This window comes from Rhinolophus hipposideros (genome assembly GCF_964194185.1).
Source record: "Rhinolophus hipposideros genome assembly, chromosome: 13".
Taxonomy (NCBI): Eukaryota; Metazoa; Chordata; class Mammalia; order Chiroptera; family Rhinolophidae; genus Rhinolophus; species Rhinolophus hipposideros.
The window spans coordinates 61,358,612-61,382,084 of NC_138059.1; the positions used below are offsets into that span (position 1 = coordinate 61,358,612).

Below are 23,473 nucleotides of genomic sequence, written 5' to 3' on the forward strand. Positions count from 1 at the left end.
GTTAGGAGCACGGAGCTCTAACCGCCTGCGCCACCGGGCCGGCCCCTGAATTTATTCTTCTCCTGAGTTTGTTGAGAATCTTTATAACCATCATTTGAACTCTATCTGGTAGATTGCTTATCTCCATTTCATCCTGTTTCCCTCCACCCCCCGCCCTTCCTCTCCTGGAGTTTTGTCCTATTATTTCATTTGGACTACGTTAGCTGAGTCTCTGTTTATTTCTATGTAATAGGTAGATCGACTGTGTCTCCATGTCTTGTAAGACTGTTTTTAGACAGTGTCCTGTGGGGCCCAAGGCTGCAGTCCCCCCGGTTCACCAGAGCTGAGTGTTGCAGGGGTGTCCCCATGTGGGTTGCATGTGCCCACCTATTATGGTTGGGCTGAGACTGCTGTGGGCACATTGTTGAGTGTGGTTGACCATCAGGGAAGCTGGCTGTGAGGATGGGTCCTGATTACAGTACACAAGCTGTTGTACGGGGGGCTGGCAGGAGTGGAAGTTGCTTTAGTGGGGCCCTGGTACCAGCCTGGGCAGCCTGTTGGGTTCATAGGTGGTGGAGCGCTGATGTGGTTCCGGCTGGGTGTGCTGGGTCTGGAGCCTCTTAGGAAGGGCGGTGAGCTGAGGCAGGGCTTGGGAGGGGCTGTGGTGCAGGCCGAGTCCCTGCTGCTGTGCCTGCCTTGGGGCCATTTGGTAGGAGTGATGATGGGAGCTGTGGCTGTTCACTGTCGCCTGTCACCACTTGTGCAGGGCGTGGAGGCACTTGGGAGAGGCTATGATGCAAGCCAGCCAGCCACCACTTGTGCTGGGCTTGCAGCCCCTTGGTAGGAGCTACAGCTCGAGCCCAAGCCAATCCTTCTTGTGCCAGCCTTGGGGCCACTTGATAGGAGCTCTCATGTGAGCAGAAGCTGGTCACTGCTTGTGCTGGCCTTGAGGGCATTTGGGAGAGACTGGTGTGTGCCTGACACTGGCTGCTGCTTATGTAGAGTTTCGGGTTGCTGGACGAGGCGCCCAGGCACTTGGGTGGGATGGGAGTAGTTTCAGGGAAATGCCAGGGCAGGGTGATGGGTGTTAATTAGGTTAATGGAGAGTTAACAGATTTTATGCCAGCTAGGTGAGAGGAGAGCTCAACAAAGGAATGTTGGTATCCGCCAGCATTTCTGTCCCGAGAGTTCCTTCCAGGGCCTGCTTCTCCAATGCTTGCCCTGAAGTTAGTTTAATTCCTCGTATGACCCAGGCGCTTCTCAAACTGCTGCTTCTGTGCTAGAGCATGGAGCATGTGAGTTTGTGCACAACCCTTTAAGAGCTGACAATTTTCCTAAAAAAGCTTTATTCTAACATTTGGTGCCAGATGAAGAACTTTCCTTATTTTTAATTTGTAGTGTACCATCTCTGCAACAGATTCTGATATTTGCTTGTAAAGTTAGTTTAGTGGTTAGATAGGTGGGGCATGGATATCGACTGGGTAGAGGCCCAAGGTAATTTTTAGGGTTCTGGAAATATTTTATATCTTGATGTGAATGGTGGCTACACAGATTTATACATGTATAAAACATCAAAGGGGTGGCCGGTTAGCTCAGTTGGTTAGAGCTGATAACACCAAGGTTGCCGGTTCGATCCCCACGTGGGCCACTGAGCTGTGCCCTCCTTAAAAAAAAAATAAAAAGTTAGTTTAAAAAAAATCATCAAGCTGGACACTTAAAACTTGTGTACTTTTCTAATTTCTATCTCAAAAAACCCAGATTTTCAAATTCTACATAAAACCATCCTTTTCCTCTGATCAGTTTTTTTGTCTGTCATTTCCAGCTTTAACATTATTTTCAGCCCTTTACATTTTTTATTCCCATTAATGCTTGATGTTCATTCTTACAAGCAATAATAGATATTGGTACATTAAAGTATACGTCTCACCAAAATTCTAGTCATGACCGTTTCATAGTTATCAAATTGTATTTTCCTGCCAATGTTTAGAATCTATAACATACTATCGTCTGTTGTTAGGGCCTGACTCTTTAGTTCATGTTTTACCCAGTGTCTGGTATATTTGTGGTACTAATCTACCACCACCATCCTCTGTAATTGTTCATAAAATTCTTTTCAAAGTATAGAACACAAGCTCTTTGTTTCTGGTTCATGATGGGATGAACTTACTATATCAGAATGTAAGTGAAATGTATCACTAAGTATACTGTTTTGTTCAGCGGTTGTGGTTTGTTTGTTTGTTTTTTAATCAAGACTACCTTGATGAGAAAGAAGTGCATTGATTTGTAGTCTGGTGCAAACTCCTTTCTCGTTGGGTACCAACACTTCCAGTAAACTGGTTTATACCTTACGAGTTAGCAGTTTAATTCTATCAGATATGCAGTGTACTGATGGAGAGGGCTGAGAGCCAGTGGTTATAGTGTGCCAGTGCGTGTGAAAGGACTTTTGTTGTTACTTTTGATCTTCTAGCATCTGAATTCCTGTTCCATATTTCTGGAATTGCTTTATGATTTTTGGTGGGAGACAGAACTTGCTTATAACCACAGTCAAGTAGATTTGGCCAGTAAATGCCAATCAATGTGGACAGCAACTCAGGAGCCAGTGAGACAGAAAAGTGCGCCCTGGGAAACTGTTCTGTCAGGGGTGGCAGTAGCAGTTAGAGTGGTGTCTTCCCAGGACCAATTCTGCTACAGTTGGATGTCTTTCCTGGCTGTGTAGCCTGTAAGTCAGATTATGTTAAGATTATTATCTCCTGGATATTTTTTCATAAATATGTTTCTTAAATTAGCCATAAGTAGGTTTTTGTTGCTTCCAACTAAGAACCTTGACTGGAAAAAAATACTTAAGAAATTGTATCATTAGGTGTTTTCAAAGCTGATTACAAGCAAAATTGTTTTCTCTTAAGTAAATTTACACATGTACTTTTAAAACGTTTCAGACTAGACTTACTTTGTCAGACATGCTGCAGACAGTAAAGATTCTAAATAATCATTATTTAATTTTAAAAATTTCAGTGTGCCTTATGGACCATGTGCTGCTATGTATGCCTGAAGTACTTGAAATGCAAATTTGGAGAGACTTTGCCATCTAAATGCTTGGCTGGATTAAGCGCCTAATTAGGATGGTCGTACAACAGGTTGGAGTAAGCATGCAATCGGTGAGTACTCAAAATTCATTTTTACAATCCAGACATTTAGATGTTTTAAGCATTTTTTCTGAGAAAGTGAAATTAATCTATATATGACCGCAACATTTTGAATTCAGTATATTTATCTACTATTTAATTTGCTTCCTATTTAAATGTTAAAAGTACATAAATCTTCACCTAGCATCCCAAGTAAGGGAGTAACTTTCTGGGTTACATTGAAAACTTAACCAATATTCATTTGACTATTAAAAGCAATGCATTTGTTACTAGGGTGAAAAAGTCTTAAATATATATAGAAACCATTGAATAAAATATGTTTGACTAAGATATGACAACTCAGTATTGTAGAACTATTAATATTGAATGGTGTTATAATGTAGTTTGTCACACAACTGTTTAAAGTAAAAGGTAAGTCATGTCTCCTAAAATATAAGAACTATAGATATAAAGAAAAAGATTAGTATAATATGGTTATTCTATGCCAAAGATGTTCTGGTCTTGACATCAGTGACATGGAATTAAGTTTTATTTATTAAAGATACAAGCAGAAAACATAATTTGAAGATGGGTGTAATTTTTGATGCACTATTACTTTTTTGTTTTTGTGTCTTTTAATATCTTAAGGAAAACTCGAACTGTGAGACCCCCTCAAATTCCCCTGAAGTTACATCTGTTTTCTTTGGAGATAAAAAGCAAAGAACCAAATAAAATTATCTTGTATATAACTGTATAATTTTGGGATTATTAGCTTGAGGATTAAAGAATAGGAAAGTAGTTTGTAAAGTTAATAGCATTTTCATCGTTTTTAGTTACATCTTCTTGTGTTTTGGACTTCACTTAATGCAGCTACACCACCTTTCTTATTTGTGATTAACATTTTAGTACTGACAGCAAAAGAATCATTTGCTTTCAGAAAAATGTGAAGCGTTTATTACTTATGATTCCCTAAAAGTGAAGCTTTACAATTTATGATTTCTATTTATTTGCAATTTTAGTAAGAAGTATACTTTAGTGGAAATAATGTAGGTCCTAGATTCAAACAAACCTAGGTCTGAAATTATCTTTGCCAGGTACTTTCCTCATCTACAATTTACAGATAAGAGGAACTACTGCAGAGTTAGCATGTGGGTAAAATGACGCTGTATGTAAAGCACCCAGTACACTGGCGTGTATATAGTGTAGGTCTATTCAGTAGAGGTTAGTTTCCTTTGGTTTTGCTCTGTAATCCCCACACCTGCGCCCCAAGTCAGATGAATGTGACTGGTGCTGATTGAGGGCAAAGTACAGGATTTTCTTTCAGGAACAGATAACACTTTATTTAGCTTTTTTTTTTGAGCTGTAAATGGGTGTCTTTTATCAAAGAATGAACGAGCTAACAGAACATTAACTTTCTCCCAATATTATAATCACAACTGAGGGCCCTTTCCACTAATAGCAGATGAACAAAATCATTTTTTAATGTAACATAATCATCAACTTTAATCAGTTAACTGAAAATTTATATAAAACAAGTTTTCTTCTAACATAAAGCAATTTGCTCCTTTATTTTCTGTCTTAGTTTACAAGATCGCTCAGCCTGCTGCCTAAGAATAGAAAGGTACAGTCTACCAAGATTTTACCTTTGGGCATCTGAAAATTCAAAAAAACTTTTTAGCTTCACCTTTCAATGATAAATATGTAACGTCTCAGTGGTTTGATATAAACGAACTTGATACTGTGTTTGTAAAAGTGTTCTAAGAGCAGAAACTGCCTTCATACTTTACGTATTTTATCTGCCAAAAAAAAAAAGTATAACCTTTGAGATCAAGGTTTCGTTTTAACCATGAGAACATCTGGTGATGAGTAGCTTTTTGTATTTACTATACACATCAGCACCACCGTAACAGCTATCACTGATTGGCTTACCAGCCCAGTTCTTTTACATATATTATGTATGTTCACTAGAATGACACCTTTTTTTTTAAACAGATGATGAACCATTGTTTCAGAGTGTTTAACTGTCTTGACCAACATTACCTAATAAATGGCAGAGCTGTAATATGAACCCAATTCTGATTCTAAAATCCTTCCTCATTTTAGTGTACTTTAGTACCTCTTATAATAAAAACGGGAAAAGACTTAATATTTGTTAAGGACATCTTATATATAAATACTTTAACTCATTTAATGGCCATAGGCACAGGAAGTAGATATTGTCTCCATTTTATAGACGAGGAAACGGAAGCACGGAGGGAGCAGCTTTATATAGGTAGTAAGTGATAGAGCCTACTGTTAAAGCCAGGCTTATATGCTGTCATGCCTTCTGTGTTTTCACTGCTTTCCATTTGCCTCAACATTTGTTTGAATTTAAAACCATGTATTCACATCTGTCCAAACTTGGTTCTCAGTCTATCATTATACTTACGTCCTGAAGCAAAAATATTTTTTAAATAGAGAACGCAAGAATAATATGAAGCTAATGTGATTCTGATCAATATCAGTATTTTATATTGAAAAAAGCAAATATATAATTTGTATTAGTAATATATTTCCAGTAATACTTAAAAAAAAATTGTACCCTTGTTCTCTTTTTGTGCTTTGGGAAAAGAATGTGAATGTGGCTGGGAGTTCAGAGTAAGGAAGAAGAGAACTGGAGGAAGTGTTATCTTCAGTGGAGGATTTTGAAATTGTTAAGAGTTTCATCTTCCTATCTCTGTCCCCCTCTCCTAACACTTTTAATATTCTCCTGGCTCCCTTGAAATTAAGAATTCACACACTGTTGGATCTAGACTCCCTGAAAGTTTGATTAATGGTGTGGACATTCTTCCCAGAAAAATGTTGTATATACACACAATTTTGCTTGTAATTTCACGGATATGTGAACCCCAGAATAAGAACCCTTGCATTAATATTACATAGTTTATCTTGAGAAAAATGTATTTATTTAGAATTAAGTTTATACTTTTTCCTGCTAAATGGTGCCTCTCAAATAATAGTGGAGATTAAACCAGTCCATAACAAATGAATTACCACATAAAGCTTGAGTGCAGTCATCATGATGAGACAGATGACAGCTTCAGATTCCAGCCTCACACTTCAATACTTCTGCAATAGCATTTCTCAACTAAAAAAAAATTTCCTATTGTCCTCCTCCTTGCCGTCATGCCTTTTAAACTCTGTTGCTAAATGTTATGGACTATCCTTAATAGACACAGACATGCAAGCACACACGCCACACAGATTCATTATTAGATTGTTAGTAGTTATTAAATAAGTTATTTAATTGCTTTTTAAGGGAAATGAATTCTTATTAATAACATCAAATTGTCTAGTAATGACAGCTTTCTTCTTTCTTACATCTGAAAAAATATTAATGAAAGTTTGTCTTTAGAGAAACTCTTTCCTTCTCCAAACAAGTACACTGACATGACACAGTTCAGCCACCGTTAGGGCAGGAGATGCACTTGGGCCTCCCAGGTGTACAGGTGGTGACTTCCCAGTGCCATCTGTTCATTCTTTCTTCACAGCCATTGACAATTTCTCCCCCTCCATGAGGGCTAAATAGGAAAAATAAAGACCTAGTTTTAGAGTTCCTGGAAATTAGCTGCTCTTTCCCCCCACTTTTTTCTATAATCTAGTACAGGGGATGGCTCTTCTCCTTTCTAAATGTTCTAATCATTATATTGCATAGACACTTCCTATTTCCTGGTGCTATCTTCTATGCAGTTCACAAGTAACAGAAGAACATTATGTTAGAGTATGTTATGTGTACTTGAAAAAATAATCACATAAAACAATCTGTTTTTTCACTTCCTTTAATTTGTACAAGCCTAAGTAGTGTGCTTATTCCTTTAAGTAAAAGCTCAGTCTTTGTCTACCTTGTGTTGTATGAAGGCGCCTGGTATTCTTTCCTTCTGATATTAAGCAGATGGGAAGGTAATAGTTGAAATAGCCCCGAAGCATGCATAGCAAGGAATGCTAGAAGCTGGCAGAAACATTAGTTCCTGACCTTGGCAAATCCTTGCTAAGTTTTTTTTGTGAACTGTTCTCCTCTTCATCTCCAGTTCAGATCTTTGCTTACTGGGAGGGACAGGAGATTCACTTTAGACTGTGGAATTGTCACATTGTGATGCGTAGCGTTCCACTACTCCGATGGGAGTTTTGACTTGTGACTAAATGGAAGACTCGAGAAATGATGACCAAATAGTATAAATTCTGTTGCTTTATGGATTTGTTTTTAAAAGATCAAGACCTGTTAACATGTATAAGGTAAAGAGTTTGCTTAAATACTGTCCGTGTAGAGTGACTTGCCCATGTTTTTATTTTTTCTTGGCCTCTTATGCTAACTTTGTGAAACTGATGCTTCCCGTTTTCCTCTAGTCAGATGTTTTCCTTATTTTAGTCCTCATGTGTCATTAGCACTATTAAAGTAAAAATCTTTTGTATAAGCATGGTAGGCATGATTTGAGTTCCAGAGCTACAGGTAATTTCCTTCTAAGTGTCACAGTAACTTTGCCTCATATATTCTGTTTAATATTCATACTTCAATATTGATGTTTTGTCTTTCTATTGACCAATTTTTCAATCTGTACCACCTTTTTAAATTTGTATTTCAAAATATGAGTTATATTTTTGTTGGTTATAATAGGCAGTGGAGGTTATAGTACTTTCTGGAATTCTACCAGGTAATAGTGAAACTTTGAACATCTTGATGGTAAGAATTTTGTAACAGCTGAGGCAGATGCCAGAGGTATTATATGGTCCTACTTTAACTCATACCATTATCCCTAAATTGGTTTTGGTTTCTAAACCCTAAGAACTAAGAAGTCAGATTGCTTCTATGCTCATTTTACGAGCTGTTCATACTTTTAGAATAGTCTAAATGTCTAGTTTGGGCTATGTGTTGGAGCCACCACTCTTTATAACACTTATTTCTTAATTGTACTATTTATGTTACAGTAATTCCATTCTTTAAATTAAAATGGCCATCGGGTGACTTTGAAAAGGGGGTCTGTGTCTGGGACTGCCCCGTGGCTCAGGTGGTTGGAACGCTGTGCTCCTAACACCGAGGTCGCCGGTTCGATTCCCACATGGGCCTTACAGTAAGCTGCACCCTCTACAGCTAAGATTGTGAACAACAGCTCGACCTAGGGCCGGGCTGGCATGAGCGGCCTTGAGTGGCTGATCCACAGGCGGCAACCCACTGCCTCAGCAGGGAGGGGGGTAAGGGGGGGCAAGGCTCATAATGCCAGCATGGGCCAGGGAGCTGAGTCTGAGAAACAATCGCTTGAACCGGTGGGGGAAGGGAAGGGGTCAGTGTCCATTGCTCAGAATACATTTCAGCTGATTTGAAACTATTCTTTTAGGATATAATTGAATGTTAAAGTTTAATGAATTAACTGTAATAGACATATCAGTCTCTTTCTGTTCTTTTCAAATTGCCTGTAATAGCATACTACCTCTCTCTACCTCCTTTTCTGTCCAGGCTTTCAAGTGTAGCACTCAAAACAGATGGATAGTTTTCTCTTTAAGGAAAGATCATATACTTGGGGAGAAATTTCAAGGTACAATTTGTAATGATTTAACATTCTACATGTGTTTTTTGTTTACTTTCTGCTCTGGGGATTTATTTTTGCTTTAAGCATAGCGTAATGTCCTGTGTGTCTTGTGATTTCATCTGGGAAATTCTGCTCATTAGGGCCATCACTAGCCCCTTTAGTATCTTTGTTTAAATTAGGGAAAGGCGCCTTTCCCCTAGGGCACGGCCTCACAAAAAATATAGAGTACAACTGGATTTTGCACCCCTCACCCCATGCGTTCTTGTGTAGCAAACAAAATGCATCAGCCTACATGGTACAAAATTAGATTTGTGAACTGTGTACTCATTTGGATTTGTTTTGAAAGTCCATGATAGCAAAAGTAGCTCATAGTTTTAAAAAATTTATGTGTATATAAAATTCTAAAAATACAACAGAATATATAGTATACTATATATATTTTGCTATCTTTTCTTTGCAGAATAGTATGAAAATAGTTTTTACTTAAAATGTAGTATTATTTTACAATTACTATTTTTCTATATTTTTGTATAATACATTGAACTTTATTGCATTAATAACCAGCGAAATATATATCCTTTAATTCTTTTTTTTTTTATTTTTTTTATTTTTTTTATTTTTTTTTTCCTTTAATTCTTAATTGAGAAATATTAGCTCATTTCCCACGACATTTAGACGTTTCTCATCCCATAATTAATGTGTCAGCATGTTATGCAGTTAATTGTACAGTGCGTTGTATTACAACAATACTGTAAGTCTTGTAATTAAACTTTTGATTTTTCCTTTTTCTCAGGTACTTTGGTCTGGGAAGCCATATGGTTCATCTCGAAGTATTGTAAGGAAAATCGGTACTAATTTATCTCTGATCCAGTGTCCAAGAGTTCAGTTTCAGGTACTGTGTATTTCAAAAGTTTGTATTAATATGTATATTGGGAATATAAGTAGGCAAGACAGCATTAAAAGTATTTTTTGAACCTTTTCCCCTTACTAATGCCACTATCAATAAAATAAAAGAGGATGGAAACCACAGTAAAGTCTTTCTAATCTTAGTTCCTTTGTGAGGTGGTTATTCAAAATCTTTTAAGACATTTATCCTTCGTAAGAATACCTTTTTGAGGATTTAGAAGCATATAATAAGCAAGCAGTTATTAATTCCCAGGTGACCTCAAACGTAGGCCTTACATTATTTTAGGAGCTTTCTCTATGAACAGCTTTATTACACCTTTATTACACCTTTCTCTTTGAACAGCTACTCTGTACCCATAGTTTAGTTTTAAATTTCTCTGCATCCCATGTAAGTTGCTTTCTCATCCTTGGTTTAAACCGAGCATTAATGGTAGGAACTATTGCCTTGGCAGCAACATTGTTAAGACAAAGAGGTAATTGTGGTTCTCTGAACCAGGTGATAGTCAAACCCTGAATTAGGGTTGCTTTTGGAGGCTCAAGTCTTAGTTTTCTCTTCTAGCACCAGCTCAGGAGCAGCTCTACTCTTTGTTTGGAGATAAATTATTTCTTGATTGGGCTTTTGTTCTTTATTGTTACAGTGTTAGACATGTATCACATAATTTTGTTCTTATTTTTCAATAATACAGCAAAACCTTTCAGTTTAACATTTAATAATATAAAGTTCAGATATCAATACCAATTTAAAATAATAGATTAGTATGTGGAAAGTATATTTAACTCATAATTCAACAGCTCAGAAGTGCCCCTGTGAGCTTGATATCATGTCATGCTCATAAATCACTCTTCCTGGTAGGTAGAGGTGAAAAATCTGTTCCTAAGTAAGTGGTAGGAATTAGTGTTTATTGTTTGAATGTTGTTCATTGTGCTTATAATTCCACTTACAAATTGGGAAAGCTTTTATGCATCAGTCTAGAAATTGATAAATTGGAAGTAATTTTTATCAAACTATAGGCATTAAAAAAAAAAAAACAGAATGAAGAATTCTGTGGTAGTCTCTCCAGCATAATTTCTGAGAATTCATTTTAGACACAAATTACTGATTGCTTTATTTGTCAGCTTCTTTCAAGTAACTCTTAACGTTAACTAAGGTTTAATTTTTTTTCTGATTGCTCAATTCCATTAAAATTTTTTTATCTACTAAATTTGGTGGCAGGAGAACTCGTTTCAACATTTGTGTTCATGTAGCTAGAGACCTGCAACAGGACATGGAGATAATCGAGCATTTTCTAGTAGCAACCAAGTCTGCCTCGACAGTCGTGGGCTGATGACGTCCTAGAGCCAAGTTCATTTCCTTGGAAGGATTCTGTTTCTCGGTGTTATTAGTCACGTAAAAGGATATGAGCGGAACAAGAATATTAGATTTAGTACAGAAGATGCATTTGAAAAGAGATGGGTTAACATAAGGAGAGCAGTAAAGTAAGAGAAATACGTATTGGTGACTTACTTCAGAACGTAGTGGAAGACAGAAGACATGTTTATAGTGAGATTTTTACTTTCAGGCAATTTTGTAGCGTACTGAGTCTTTTCAAATTCAACATCAGTATTGAAGTGGGTATTTTATCTACTACTTAGATACTTTAAATCATATTTTTGCTCTATATCTTTTTTTACTACATCTATGAGAAATATTAAAAATGCAGTCTTCAAAAAACATGAAGGTTCTGTTTAGAGAAATAAAATAGAAAATGCATGTTTGCTATTTTTCTGGCTCATTTGTGGGAATGTATTTGAACTGTCCAGGAGTCCAACACGGGTCAACACTACCATGGAAAGTGGGATCTAGGGATCCACAGTTGGAACCAGGGATACTGTTTCTTACCTTATAGGTTATTTTGAGATAGACACTCTCCTTTTCCTTCCTGCTGTCTCTCTGGTCCCTTTCATTCTCCTCTTTCCCTCCTCACCCACTTTGCTTCCCCTTCCCCATTCTAGGTGTGGCATGAATAGAAAGGATTAATAAATGCTCAATTTTTAAAAAGTGACTATATTACTCAGAACATTAGTGGCTGAATCTTGGCTAGAATATTTGAGTGTTACATTCTTCTGATTAGTGTGATTACACAGGTGTACATACCTCTTGCTTGGCCTTCTGGTATCACTGTATGTCACCATTTTAAAACAGAAATTTTGTTTTCAATTTTCCTTACTATGGTAGGAATTGAAAGAAAAAAATAAGTCTGTAAGCAAAAAAGCTAGAGATCATTACTGTCCTGTGTTGCTTTTAAGAATGCATGTTTTGTATTTGGCTATAAACAAACAGTGGTAAAATAGACTGAGTCTACTTACTGTTACACCCCTCTTGCCAAGAAACTGAGAGCATCCTTGTTCTTCGTACCAGGGTGTTTATTTTATGAAAAGTCACATGAGGACAATGTGTTTATTCTTCTAATATTTCATTCTAAGTATTTCAACTTCTGTGCATGCTTTGTGTTTTCTTTTATTCGTTTTATTAAATGAATCAATTACCTTGGTATAGTTTTACATTATCAGAATGTTTTAAATTAGCTGATGTTACTTTAGTAAAATTCTTGAAGTATAAATGAATTTTAGATAAATTGTATAACATGTTCAATTAAACTCCTTAAATAGTAAAAAATACAATGCTACTGCTGAATTTTTGTTCTGAATAAAATGTTTTTCATCCTTTCTGAAAGGAACTTGGATACTTATAAATCTATAAGCATTAATTTTAATTTTAAATTTTATAACGTCCTTGATATTGGGGGTAAAATCTATTCCCTTCACTGTTTTGTTTTGTTTTGTTTTCTACTGATAGTAGTGATTGTAGGACAGGACCTTGCTGGAATCTGCAGTAAGTTGGCCTTTTCTTTTTCAAACTTCCCATCAGTCATCCCTGTATGTCAGTCGTGGCGTCTAAATCATAAATCATAAAGAAATGCGTATCATAAGTCCCCTGGCCTGTACACACTTCACCTTAACTGGTACTTTACTAATTGAGTTGTCCTTCCATTCCATGCTTATGTTGCTTAGTGTCGTTACTGAAATGCAGCAACAACTGAAATGGCTTTTTAAAAAAATTAGTATTATTACTTTTTCAGTTTTATTTTTTATTTTTAATGAGTTTGGTTTCTCCAGGGACTTCGTTAGGCATCTATTTTTTTAATATTTTCTTTTTAGATTTTATTGGGGAACAGTGTGTACTTCAGGACTTTTTTCCAAATCAGGTTGTTGTCCTTTCAATTTTAGTTGTGGAGGGTGCAGCTCAGCTCCAGGTCCAGTTGCCGTTGTTAGTTGCAGGGGGCGGAGCCCACCATCCCTTGTGGGACTCAGGAATCAAAACGGCAACCTTGTGGTTGAGAGCCCACTGGCCCATGTGGGAATCGAACCGGCAGCCTTCAGCGTTAGGAGTAGGAGCACCTACCGCCTGAGCCACCGGGCTGGCCCTAGGCTTCTTTTTTAGTGACATAAATCACCATTAGAAATCACATAGATCTTATCGGTTCTGTAATTGGTTTTTGACCTTATCATTAACCCTTTCATTTCATGGGGCACAAGTTACAGACATGGTATTATTTCAGTGGTTAAATGGAATCCATGCTTAGTACAATTGCAAGCTAAGACCATGAAATAATTTTTTTAAGTTTACGCAAAAAGCAACACTTCATGTTTAATAAATGAAGTATTACAGATATAAATTTGAGAAATAATTGATATTTAATTACGCTATAAGATGAAAAGCTGTCACAATATTTTTGAGTATTATTTTTTAAAGTATCATTTTGCTTCCTTTTATAAACAGAAATATCTGGGAAGGAAACAGCAATTTTTGTAACTTTTATGGGAAAGTAAGAAATCCTAAAGTCAAACTAGAAACTAGTAACTGTTTTGAAACAAATTTTTATTTTCTAAACAAAGAATTATGATCAGATGATCTTTATGAGCTAGCACCTTAGGAAGGCACCATTCAGGTTTTACTCTTACGATCTTTCGCTCGTACAAAACAGCCCATTAATATATGTTCTGGGAGCTTCCACAGGGCTTGGGGACCTTTCTGTTCAAGGATCTCCATGTAACACACTTAGCGTCGCCCTATTGTAATGGTATAGGAATGTTAATATACATTCTGTTTTATAGTAATGATTAGGAAGAGAATATTACCAGATTTCTCAGTCTCTTGAGATCAGATGTGATACGTACTTCAGTAAGGTTATTTATGTTAGATATCCATTTACTGAATATGTTTGTTTATTGACTTACTTGGATAAATTTCTGAAATGCGTAAAGGAGAAGTACAAAAATCTAATTTTTGATTTTTCTTTGATCATATCCCTTGAGAGTGTACTTGCTGAAGCTTACACTTTTTTTCTCTTCTGACCGCAGTTATTCCACCACATGTAAAACATTGCTATTGTGAAAGCTTACTATTAGTTTTGTGTTTGCTCGGGATTAGGTTCTTAAATCTGTACTCTTTTGATACAAATTGTTTTCTCTCTTGCCTGCACCCTTATCTTCCCCCAAAGCAATAATTTTTTTTTTTTTTTTTAAAGATTTTATTGGGGAAGGGAAACAGGACTTTATTGGGGAACAGTGTGTATTTCCAGGACTTTTTTCCAAGTCAAGTTGTTGTCCTTTCAATCTTAGTTGTAGAGGGTGCCATTCAGCTTCAAGTTGTTGTCCTTTCAATCTTAGTTGTGGAGGGTGCCATTCAGCTTCAAGTTCTTGTCCTTTGAGTCTTATAGTTGTGGAGCGCGCAGCTCAGCTCCAGGTCCAGTTGCCGTTGCTAGTTGCAGGGGGCGCAGCCCACCATCCCTTGTGGGAGTCTAATCTGCAACCTTGTGATTGACAGGACGCACTCCAACCAACTGAGCCATCTAGGAGCTCAGCAGCAGCTCAGCTCAAGATGCCGTGTTCAATCTTAGTTGCAGGGGGCAGAGCCCACCATCCCTTGCGGGACTCAAGGAATTGAACTGGTAACCTTGTGGTTGAGAGCCCACTGGCCCATGTGGGAATAGAACCGGCAGCCTTCGGACTTAGGAGCACGGAGCTCCAACCGCCTGAGCCACCTGGCCGGCCCCCAAAGCAATAATTTAAGGCATTTTAAATACTTGATGTTCTTAGTATGTTATTGTTAAAATGTCACTTTTCTAATGCTACTTTATTAAGTTGATAATGTTAGATAATTATGATATCAGAATAGGTACACATACCAGCAGCTGATATGTTCAGTTAAAGTTTTATTAATAATAGTAAAGATGTTAAACTTTCAACTATAGTAGTAGTAGGTGTTTACCTGTTTTACATTTGAGGAAGAAGCATTATTTGAGTGTAGCTTCCAAAAGCTTGATCTGACATGATAGTATTAAGGTTCAAACAAAGCATGGGTTACAATAACAACCTTTCTGATAAATATGTTAATAATTAAATCTATTTGGCCTTGTCAAAATTTTTGCTCAATTAAAAAGTCTAGGGGTGGCCCATTAGCTCAGTTGGTTAGAGCTTGGTGCTCTTAGAACAAGGTTGCCAGTTCAATCCCCACATGGCCCCTATGAGCTGTGCCCTCCACAACTAGATTGAAACAATTAGTTGACTTGGAGCTGATGGGTCCTGTAGAAACACTTAAATAAATAAAAGTTTTTTTTTTAAAAAAGAAGTCTAGGGTCCAGCCTGGTGGCTCAGGCAGTTAGAGCTCTGTGCTCCTAACTCCGAAGGCTGCCAGTTCGATTCCCACATGGGCCAGTGGGCTCTCAACCACAAGGTTGCCAGTTCAATTCTTCAAGTCCCGCAAGGGATGGTGGGCTCTGCCCCCTGTAACTAAGATTGAACATGGCACCTTAGGCTGAGCTGCCTCCCGAATGGCTCAGTTGGTTGGAGCACAGGCTCTCAACCACAAGGTTGCCAGTTCAACTCCTCCACTCCCACAAAGGATGGTGGGCAGCGCCCCCTGCAACTAAGATTGAACACGGCACCTTGAGCATAGCTTCCGGGTGGCTCAGTTGGTTGGAGTGCATCCTCTCAACCACAAGGTTGCCGGTTTGACTCCTGCAAGGGATGGTGGGCTGTGCCCCTGCAATTAGCAACCGCAATTGGACCTGGAGCTGAGCTGCGCCCTCCACAACTAAGATTGAAAGGACAACAACTTGACTTGGAAAATTCCTGGAAGTACAAACTATTCCCCAATAAAGTCCTGTTCCCCTTCCTCAATAAAATCTTTAAAAAAAAATGATGCTTTTGTAATTGGATATCCATGCGCAAAAAGATGAACTTACACCCTTACCTCACACCACACACACACAAAAAGAAGTCTATTTTTTTTGACCCTCATTCCAACTTCTAGGAAGTGCGATATTTATCTGATAACTTTATTTTTTAAGTATTATTCATTGATCATCTGGCTTTGAGGCATTACACTTACAACAAAACTTTACTTCAGTTAAACTATATTTCCATGTTTTTTCAGGTAAATTTCAGAACTTATGTGCTTTTTCTTTGATGTATTTATTTCAAAATATTCTGTTCCTTCATCTGTGTGTTCTCTAGCTAGGGCTAGCTAGAGAATTCTGTTCTGCTATTTGTATTTTTTGTTTTTAACATAGTTAATAGTTTTATTTTAAAATTAAAAGATTTAAGGATTTTAAAAAATGTATTTTCAGTATTTTACAGCATATATAATATCCATTTAAAAATACTCCCAGATTTAGCACAAATTGATCACTTGCTTGTTTTTGTTCTTACACTTTTTAAAAACTAGATCCTTCAGGAAAAAAAAAATGATTTTTGATGCTTAAATTCTAAAAGTTTTCTTAATATTTTAGGATGACCAGAGCTTTTTTTTTTTTAACCATTCTCACTTGATCTGTAAAATAAAAATTGAATAAAATTAAATGAGAATTCAGAGATTGTCATACGCTACTAAGCAACAGTGTGATATAACTAATGGTCCCTTTCACGGGAACCTTTAATGGAAAGGTTACAAACTATTCATATGTTTGTAGCACTGAAGTTGGTGATTTTCCTTTAGGAGATTAAAAAGTTTTATTCTAACATTTTGCTGCTAGATGACAAACTTTCCCTGTTTGTAACTTAAAGCTCACCAGCCCGACCACAGAATGGAGCCCCAGTCACCCAGGAGAGGACGCTGTGGTGTCTTTTGCTGATGTTGGATGGGTAGCCACAGAAGGAGGCGAGTGCTTCGCAAGACGAAGGTTAGTCTGGAAGCCTGTGAGAGGTGACACATGATGTTTGTTATTTTAAAAGGTGATACCTTTGCAGTATTTTCTTTTCATAATGGAATTTGATTTCTAGTAACTAACCCAGTTTTTTCTTTAAGCAGTCTTCTGTTCTTTTAAAGACTCAAGGTAGTATTTCTAAAGTTCCTAGAGGCATATAACTGTGTCCTAAGACCTTTTGAATTACAGAATTGTCTGCCTTTTAGAAGTTCACATTCTAATATGAAAGACCAGGAAGAACTGTCATAAATATGTTTAGATAAGTACAGTAATTATAGTGGTCTTATTGGAGCAGAAGAATCAGTATGGGTCATATTAGGGAATTTGTGTAGTCATTGGAGAATGTTTCCTAAAAATTCTGAGTGAAGGTAAGTTGTGATTCAAAGAAAACAATATGTAAGAGGGACTTCCATTTATTTGAAAGAGCCTGTATAAATTATTACTATGCCTCAGTCTAATAAACAGATATTCAACATATTCAACTCTTCATTCTTTTCAAGCATCAAGGATACAGAGAAAAAATAAGATACAGTTCCAGCTTTCCAGGAATACTTGGTGTGCTAGAGGAAATTAAAGAGGAAGTCAATAATATTGATACTGTAATGTCTAAGTAAATACTAAGGCCTCTGTGGGATGAGAGAGCTTTGCCAAAACTTCTCAGAGGGGCTGCTAGAGCAGAGTGATGAGGGTCAGAAGGAGCCAAATAGGAGGGCTGTATTCCAGGAAAGGTGAACAATGTGGTTAAAGGTACTAATGTAGAGGCCACATGGCATTTTTTAGGAAATTCCAAATGGCTCAGTGAGGCTAGAGAGTTCCAGAGAAGGATAAGCTGTGGGAGACGAATGTGGGAAGTATGCAGAGGTTTAAAGGTTATGCGTTAGGCTAAAAAATTTAGACTTTTTCCTGAAAGCAGTGTAGAACCATGGAAGAATTTTAAGTGCCACAGTATTATCAAATTTGTATTTTTGTAAAATTTTCCTGTAAATAGTATAAAGATTAAAAGGGAGCCAGGCCAGAAAATAGGCCAAATAAGAGACTAAATTAAGAAACTGACAGAAGACATGGAGACGAGGGACAAAGTCAAGAGATAGTAAGAAGAAAAGACTTAAAAACATTTTCAATATTGAAATTAGGTTAAGAAGGGAAGAGTCTACAATAACTGAGGTTTCTGGCTCGGATAATTAATGAGAATGATGAATAAATAGCAATATAGGAAAACAGAATTTTTTTTTTTTTTTTTGCTGGGTGAGAATAAGAAGAGTTAGTCCTGTCTGGAATAGGCTGTATTTGAGTTTCCTATGGGATATTCACATTGCTCTAGAAACAGTTTGTGTAGCTAGAGACTGATAAATGCTTGCACTTCAACATGTAGCTAGAATGGCTGACAGTCAGTGTGCTCGTGGAGAATATGTAAGATGTGAAGAACGTTTGCATTCTGGATAAAGCCTGCATTTGAGAGTTAATCAGGAAAAAAGAGAAAACGAGGACCACCCTTCTCCACCCCAGCCCCAGGAAGAAGCAGCTCAGGAGGCAGAAGAAATGACAGAGGGTGTTCTCATGGAAGAAGAGATAGGAGAGTTCCATGGAAGGGGAGTAAACTAGCAGTCACCAGTGCCAGGTAACTCAGAGGCTAGGTACAGCAAAAACTACCAAGTTTCAAGTTTGTTTTGCAGTTGGAAGATTATCATTGACTTTAACAAAAGTAATTTCATTTGAGTGGTATTAGCTGGATAAGACAAGCATCAAGTAATTCAAGAGCATAGAAAGAATTTGATTTGAATGACTAATAGAAGTGAGGCCATAGCAGATGAACACAGACCAGGTATTGCAGGATTGGCAGGTAAAGACACTTGCTTTTTTAAGATATTTATCTTTTTAATTAAACTTTTTATTTTGAGATAATTGTAGATTTTTCACATGCAGTTGTTAGTGCAGAAGCATTCCCTGTACCCTTTGCCGTTTCCTCCAATGGTAATGCCCTGCAAAACTGTGGTACAATATCACAACCAGAATATTGACACTGATAAACCCAACATGCAGAACATTTCCACACCAGAAGTTTCTCTCACATTGCCTTGTTACGGTCACACCCACTGTCCTCCCATGTCCAACTCCTACTTGATTACTGACAACCACTTATCTCTTTTCCATTTTCATAATTCTGTCATTTCAAGAATGTTATATAAATTGAATTATACAGTATGTAACCTTTTGGGACTGACTTCGCTAACCACAATTCACTAGTGATTCTCTAGTTTGTTTTGTATACTAGTAGTTCTTTCCTTTTTACTACTGAGTAGTATTTCTTGGTATGACAATGAGGAAAGGAAAGGGTGCTTAAGTTCCTCTGACTAAATCAGTAACTAAGAAAGAATAATGAGCCTCCTTAAAATTCCTCACTAAAACAAACCATGGGGGCTAGTCACATATATCTCCTACAAGGTTTCAACACTAAAGGTGAATGATCACAGAAAAACAGCGTCTGTTCTTGCTACATCGCGATAAAAATCACCTAAAAGCTTCCAGGAGATTTGATTGTTTTCAGACTTCCTGATGCCGAGGGGCATAGCAGTTCAACCATATCTTTCTATATATTCCTTTTATTCAATGTACAACTGTCAATCATTGAAATGTATGTACCCTAATTGAAATTTCTGATGTACCAGATGTATTTCTGCTTACTTTTCTGCCTAAATAAGCGGTACTCACTTCTTCAGTTAGAGCAGTAGCAAGGCTTCTTGAAGCTCTGCTCCCGGACTATAGTCCCCAGTAAGGTCCAAATAAAACTTTTATGTTTTGTTTCCTTTTTCAATTTATTTTTTTTCCAGTTACAGATAACATTCAGTATTATTTTATATTAGTTAAAGGTGTATGGCTTAGTGGTTAGACATGTATATAATTTATGCAGTGATCCCCCCATTAGTCTAGCACCCACCTGGCTCTATACGCAGTTGTTGCAACATTATTGACTATATTCTCTGTGCTGTACTTTACATCCCCATGACTATTTTGTCTTAATCCTTTCACCCAGCTCTCCAACCTTCCCTGCCCCCCGCCCCCCTATAATGCTCAGTTCTCTTTATCTGTAAGTCCGTTGTTTATCTTGTTCTTTAGATTTCACATATAAGTGAGATCATAGGTATTTGTATTTCTCAGTGTGACTTATTTCACCTAGCATAATACCCTCTAGGTCCATCCATGTTGTCTCAAATGGTTAAGATTTCGTTCTTTTTTTATGGCTGAGTAATATTCCATTGTATAAATATACCACAATTTCTCTATCCAGTTGTCTATTGATGGGCATTTGGGGTGCTTCTGTATCTTGGCTATTGTAAGTAGTGCTTCAGTGAACATAGGGATACATACATCTTTTCGAATTAGTGTTTTGGATTTCTTCAGATAAATACCCAGGAGTGGAATTGTTGGGTCATAGGATAGTTCTGCTTTTAATTTTTTGAGGAACCTCCTACTGTTTTTCCATAGTGGCTGTACCAATTTGCAATCCCATCAACAGTGCACAAGGGTTTCCTTTTCTCCACATCCTCTCCTACACTTGTTGCTTATTGGTTCGTTAATGATAGCCTTTCTGACAGGTGTGAGGTAATATCTCATTGTGTTTTTAATTTGCATTTCTCTGATGATTAGTGATGTTGGGCATCTTTTCATGGTTTGGAGAAATGTCTGTTCAGGTCCTCTGCCCATTTTTTAATTGGATTGTTTGTTTTTTTGGTGTTGAGTTGTATGAATTCTTTATAAATTTTGGATATTAACTCCTTATCAGATGTATTGGCAAATATCTTCTCCCATTCAGTAGGCTGTCTTTTCGTTTTGTTGGTGGTTTCCTTTGCTGTACAAAAACTTTTTAGTTTGATATAGTCCCATTTGTTTATTTTTTTCTTTTGTTTCCCTTGCCTGAGGAGATATATCAGTAAAAATATTACTAAGGGTAATGTCTGAGAGTTTACTTCCTATATTTTCTTCAAGGAGTTTTATGGTTTTGGGTCTTACATTTAAGTCTTTAAACCGTTTTGAGTTTATTATATGGTATACGAAGGTGGTCCAGTTTTTCGTTTTTTTTTGCACGCATATGTCCAGTTTTCTCAACACCATTTATTGAACAGATCCTTTGCCACACTGTTACTGTTGCCTCCTTTTTCACAGATTAAATGAGCATATAGCGTGGTTTTATTCTGTTCGATTGATCTATGTGTGTGTTTTTATGCCAGTATCACGCTGTTTTGATTACTATAACCGTGTGATACAGTTTGATATCCAATTTTGTTCTTTCATAAGATTACTGTGGCGATTTGTGGTTCCATATACATTTTAAGATTATTTGTTCTCCTTCTGTGAAAAACGCCATTGGTATTTTGATAGGGGTTGCGTTGAATCTGTAGATTAGTTAGTATGGATTTTTTAATGATGTTAATTCTTTCTATCCATGAGCACAGTATATGCTTCTATTTATTTGTATCTTCTTCAGTTTCTTTCTTCGGTGTCTTACAGTTTTCTGAGTGTATGGCTTTTACCTCTTTGGTCAAGTTTATTTCTAGGTATTTTATTTCATTTTTATATAATTGTAAATGGAACTGTTTTCTTAATTTCTTTAGTGATAGTTTTTTATTGATGTATAAAAATGCAACTGATTTTTGAATATTAATTTTGTATCCTACTTTACTGCCTTCATTTACTAGTCTTTTTGGTGGAATCTTTAGGGTTCTCATATCATCTGCAAATAATGACAGTTTTACTTCTTCCTTTCCAATTTGGATGCCTTTTAATTCTTTCTCTTGTCTGACTGCTGTGGCTAGAACTTCCAGCACTATGTTGACTAAAAGTGGTGAAAGTGGGCAACCTTGTCTTGTTCCTGATCTTAAGGAGAACACTTTTAGCCTTTCCCCATTGAGTATGATGTTAGCTGTGGATTTGTCGTGCACAGCCTTTATTATGTTGAGAATTTTCCCACTGTGCTGAGAGTTTTTATCATAAATGGATGCAGGTTTTTGTCAAATGCTTTTTCTGCATCTATTGATGTGATATATGACTTTTATCGTTCATTTTGTTTATGTGGTGTATCATGTTAATTGATTTGCAAGAACTGAACCAACTTGTATTCCAGGAATAAATTCTACTTGATCATGGTGTATGATCTTTTTAATGTATTGCTAAATTCGGTATGCTAATATTTTTTGAGGATATTTGCATCTGTGTTCATCAGGGACATTGGCATATCATTTTTTTTTTTTTTTTGTAATGTCTTTGGTTTTAGAATGAGGGTAATGGTTTCATAACATGAGCTTGGAAGCTTTCCCTCCTCTCAAATTTTTTGGAATAGTTTTAGAAGGATAGGTATTAATTCTTTTTTGAGTGTTTGATAAAGTTCACCTGTGAAGCCTTCTAGTCCAGGACTTGTTTGTTGGGAGTTTTTTGATTACTGATTTTGTTAGTAGTAATTGGTTAATTTAGATTTTCTGTTTCTTCTTTATTCATTCTTTGAAGATTATATGTTACTAGGAATTTATTCATTTCTTCCAGATTGTCCAATTCTTTGGCATATAACTGTTCGTAATATTATACTTCTTTGTATTTCTGTTGTGTCAGATGTCACTTATCTTTCATTTCTGATTTTATTTGGATCCTCTCTTTTTTTCTTGATGAGTCTGGGTAAGGGTTATCACTTGTTCATATTTTAAGAAACCAGCTCTTGGTTTCATTGATCTTTTCTACTTTTTTAAGACTGTTTCATTTTTTCTGCTCTGATCTTTATTAATTCCTTTCTTTTACTCACTTGGGCTTTGTTTGCTAGTTTCCTTTAAGTGTAAGGTTAGATTGCTTATTTGAGATTTTTCTTGTTTCTTGAGGTAGACCTGTATTTCTATGAATTTTCCTCTTAGGACTGCTTTCACTGTGTCCCATAGATTTTCAGTCTTGTATTTTCATTTTCATTTATCACGTGGTATCTTTTGATTTCTTCCTTGATTTTATTGTTGACCCAGTCATTATTTAGTAGCATGTTGATACAGGAGAATTAACATGTCCCTAGGTAGATAGGGAGGTCCCTGGTGGAATAAACAAAGACTGTCGTATCCCAAAACTTCAGGTTTTGAAATCACTCTTTTGCTCCAGGACATAATGTAACAAGGCCTTGAGGTTAATCATAAAATTCATTTTGGCCTGACAACTGGAGCAGATCTGATAGATAAGAGTGGGTTACTTTGTTAATTACTTTAGGATGGGCAAGCAGAACAAACCTGGTAGATGAATTTCATTAGAAGGCGCCAGTTCCCTTCTTCAAACAGTTACTTTCTTCAAACAGCCCTCCTTCCCCAAGCAGGCAAGGGAAATAGAAAAGTAAGAGCTTTTGCCTCAGTCATGGGGCACTCCCCATTGGGGACCCCCTCCTGCTCGGACGCTACAACCTCTTCTCCTGCCTCTAATAAACTATCCTCTTTTTAAAACCTTTTGCCTCTCCCTGGTCTGTGTTTCCATTCTTCGTCTTCACGAGACACGATCCCAGCACTCACTCAGAAACTGCCGGCAGATCTAACGTCACCTCCATCGATGTTATTTAGCCTCCATGTGTTTGTGTGTTTTTCAGGGTTTGTTTCGTTTTTGTAATTTCTAGCTTCATATCACTGTGGTCAGAGAAATGCTTGAT

The 23,473-nt window shown here is 36.9% G+C and overlaps 1 protein-coding gene across 2 annotated transcripts in view; it reads left to right on the forward strand.

Moving 5' to 3' along the window:
• MTFR1 (mitochondrial fission regulator 1) overlaps positions 1-23,473 on the forward strand; it is a 56,570-nt gene that overhangs the window by 16,250 nt on the left and 16,847 nt on the right. For both annotated transcript variants that reach the window (XM_081070456.1, XM_081070455.1), the window contains exons 2-4: positions 2,992-3,134; positions 9,456-9,554; positions 16,676-16,791. In XM_081070456.1, coding sequence (XP_080926582.1) covers positions 3,069-3,134; positions 9,456-9,554; positions 16,676-16,791 — 281 coding nt within the window. In that variant the 5' untranslated portion in view covers positions 2,992-3,068. The remainder of the gene's footprint in view (positions 1-2,991; positions 3,135-9,455; positions 9,555-16,675; positions 16,792-23,473) is intronic.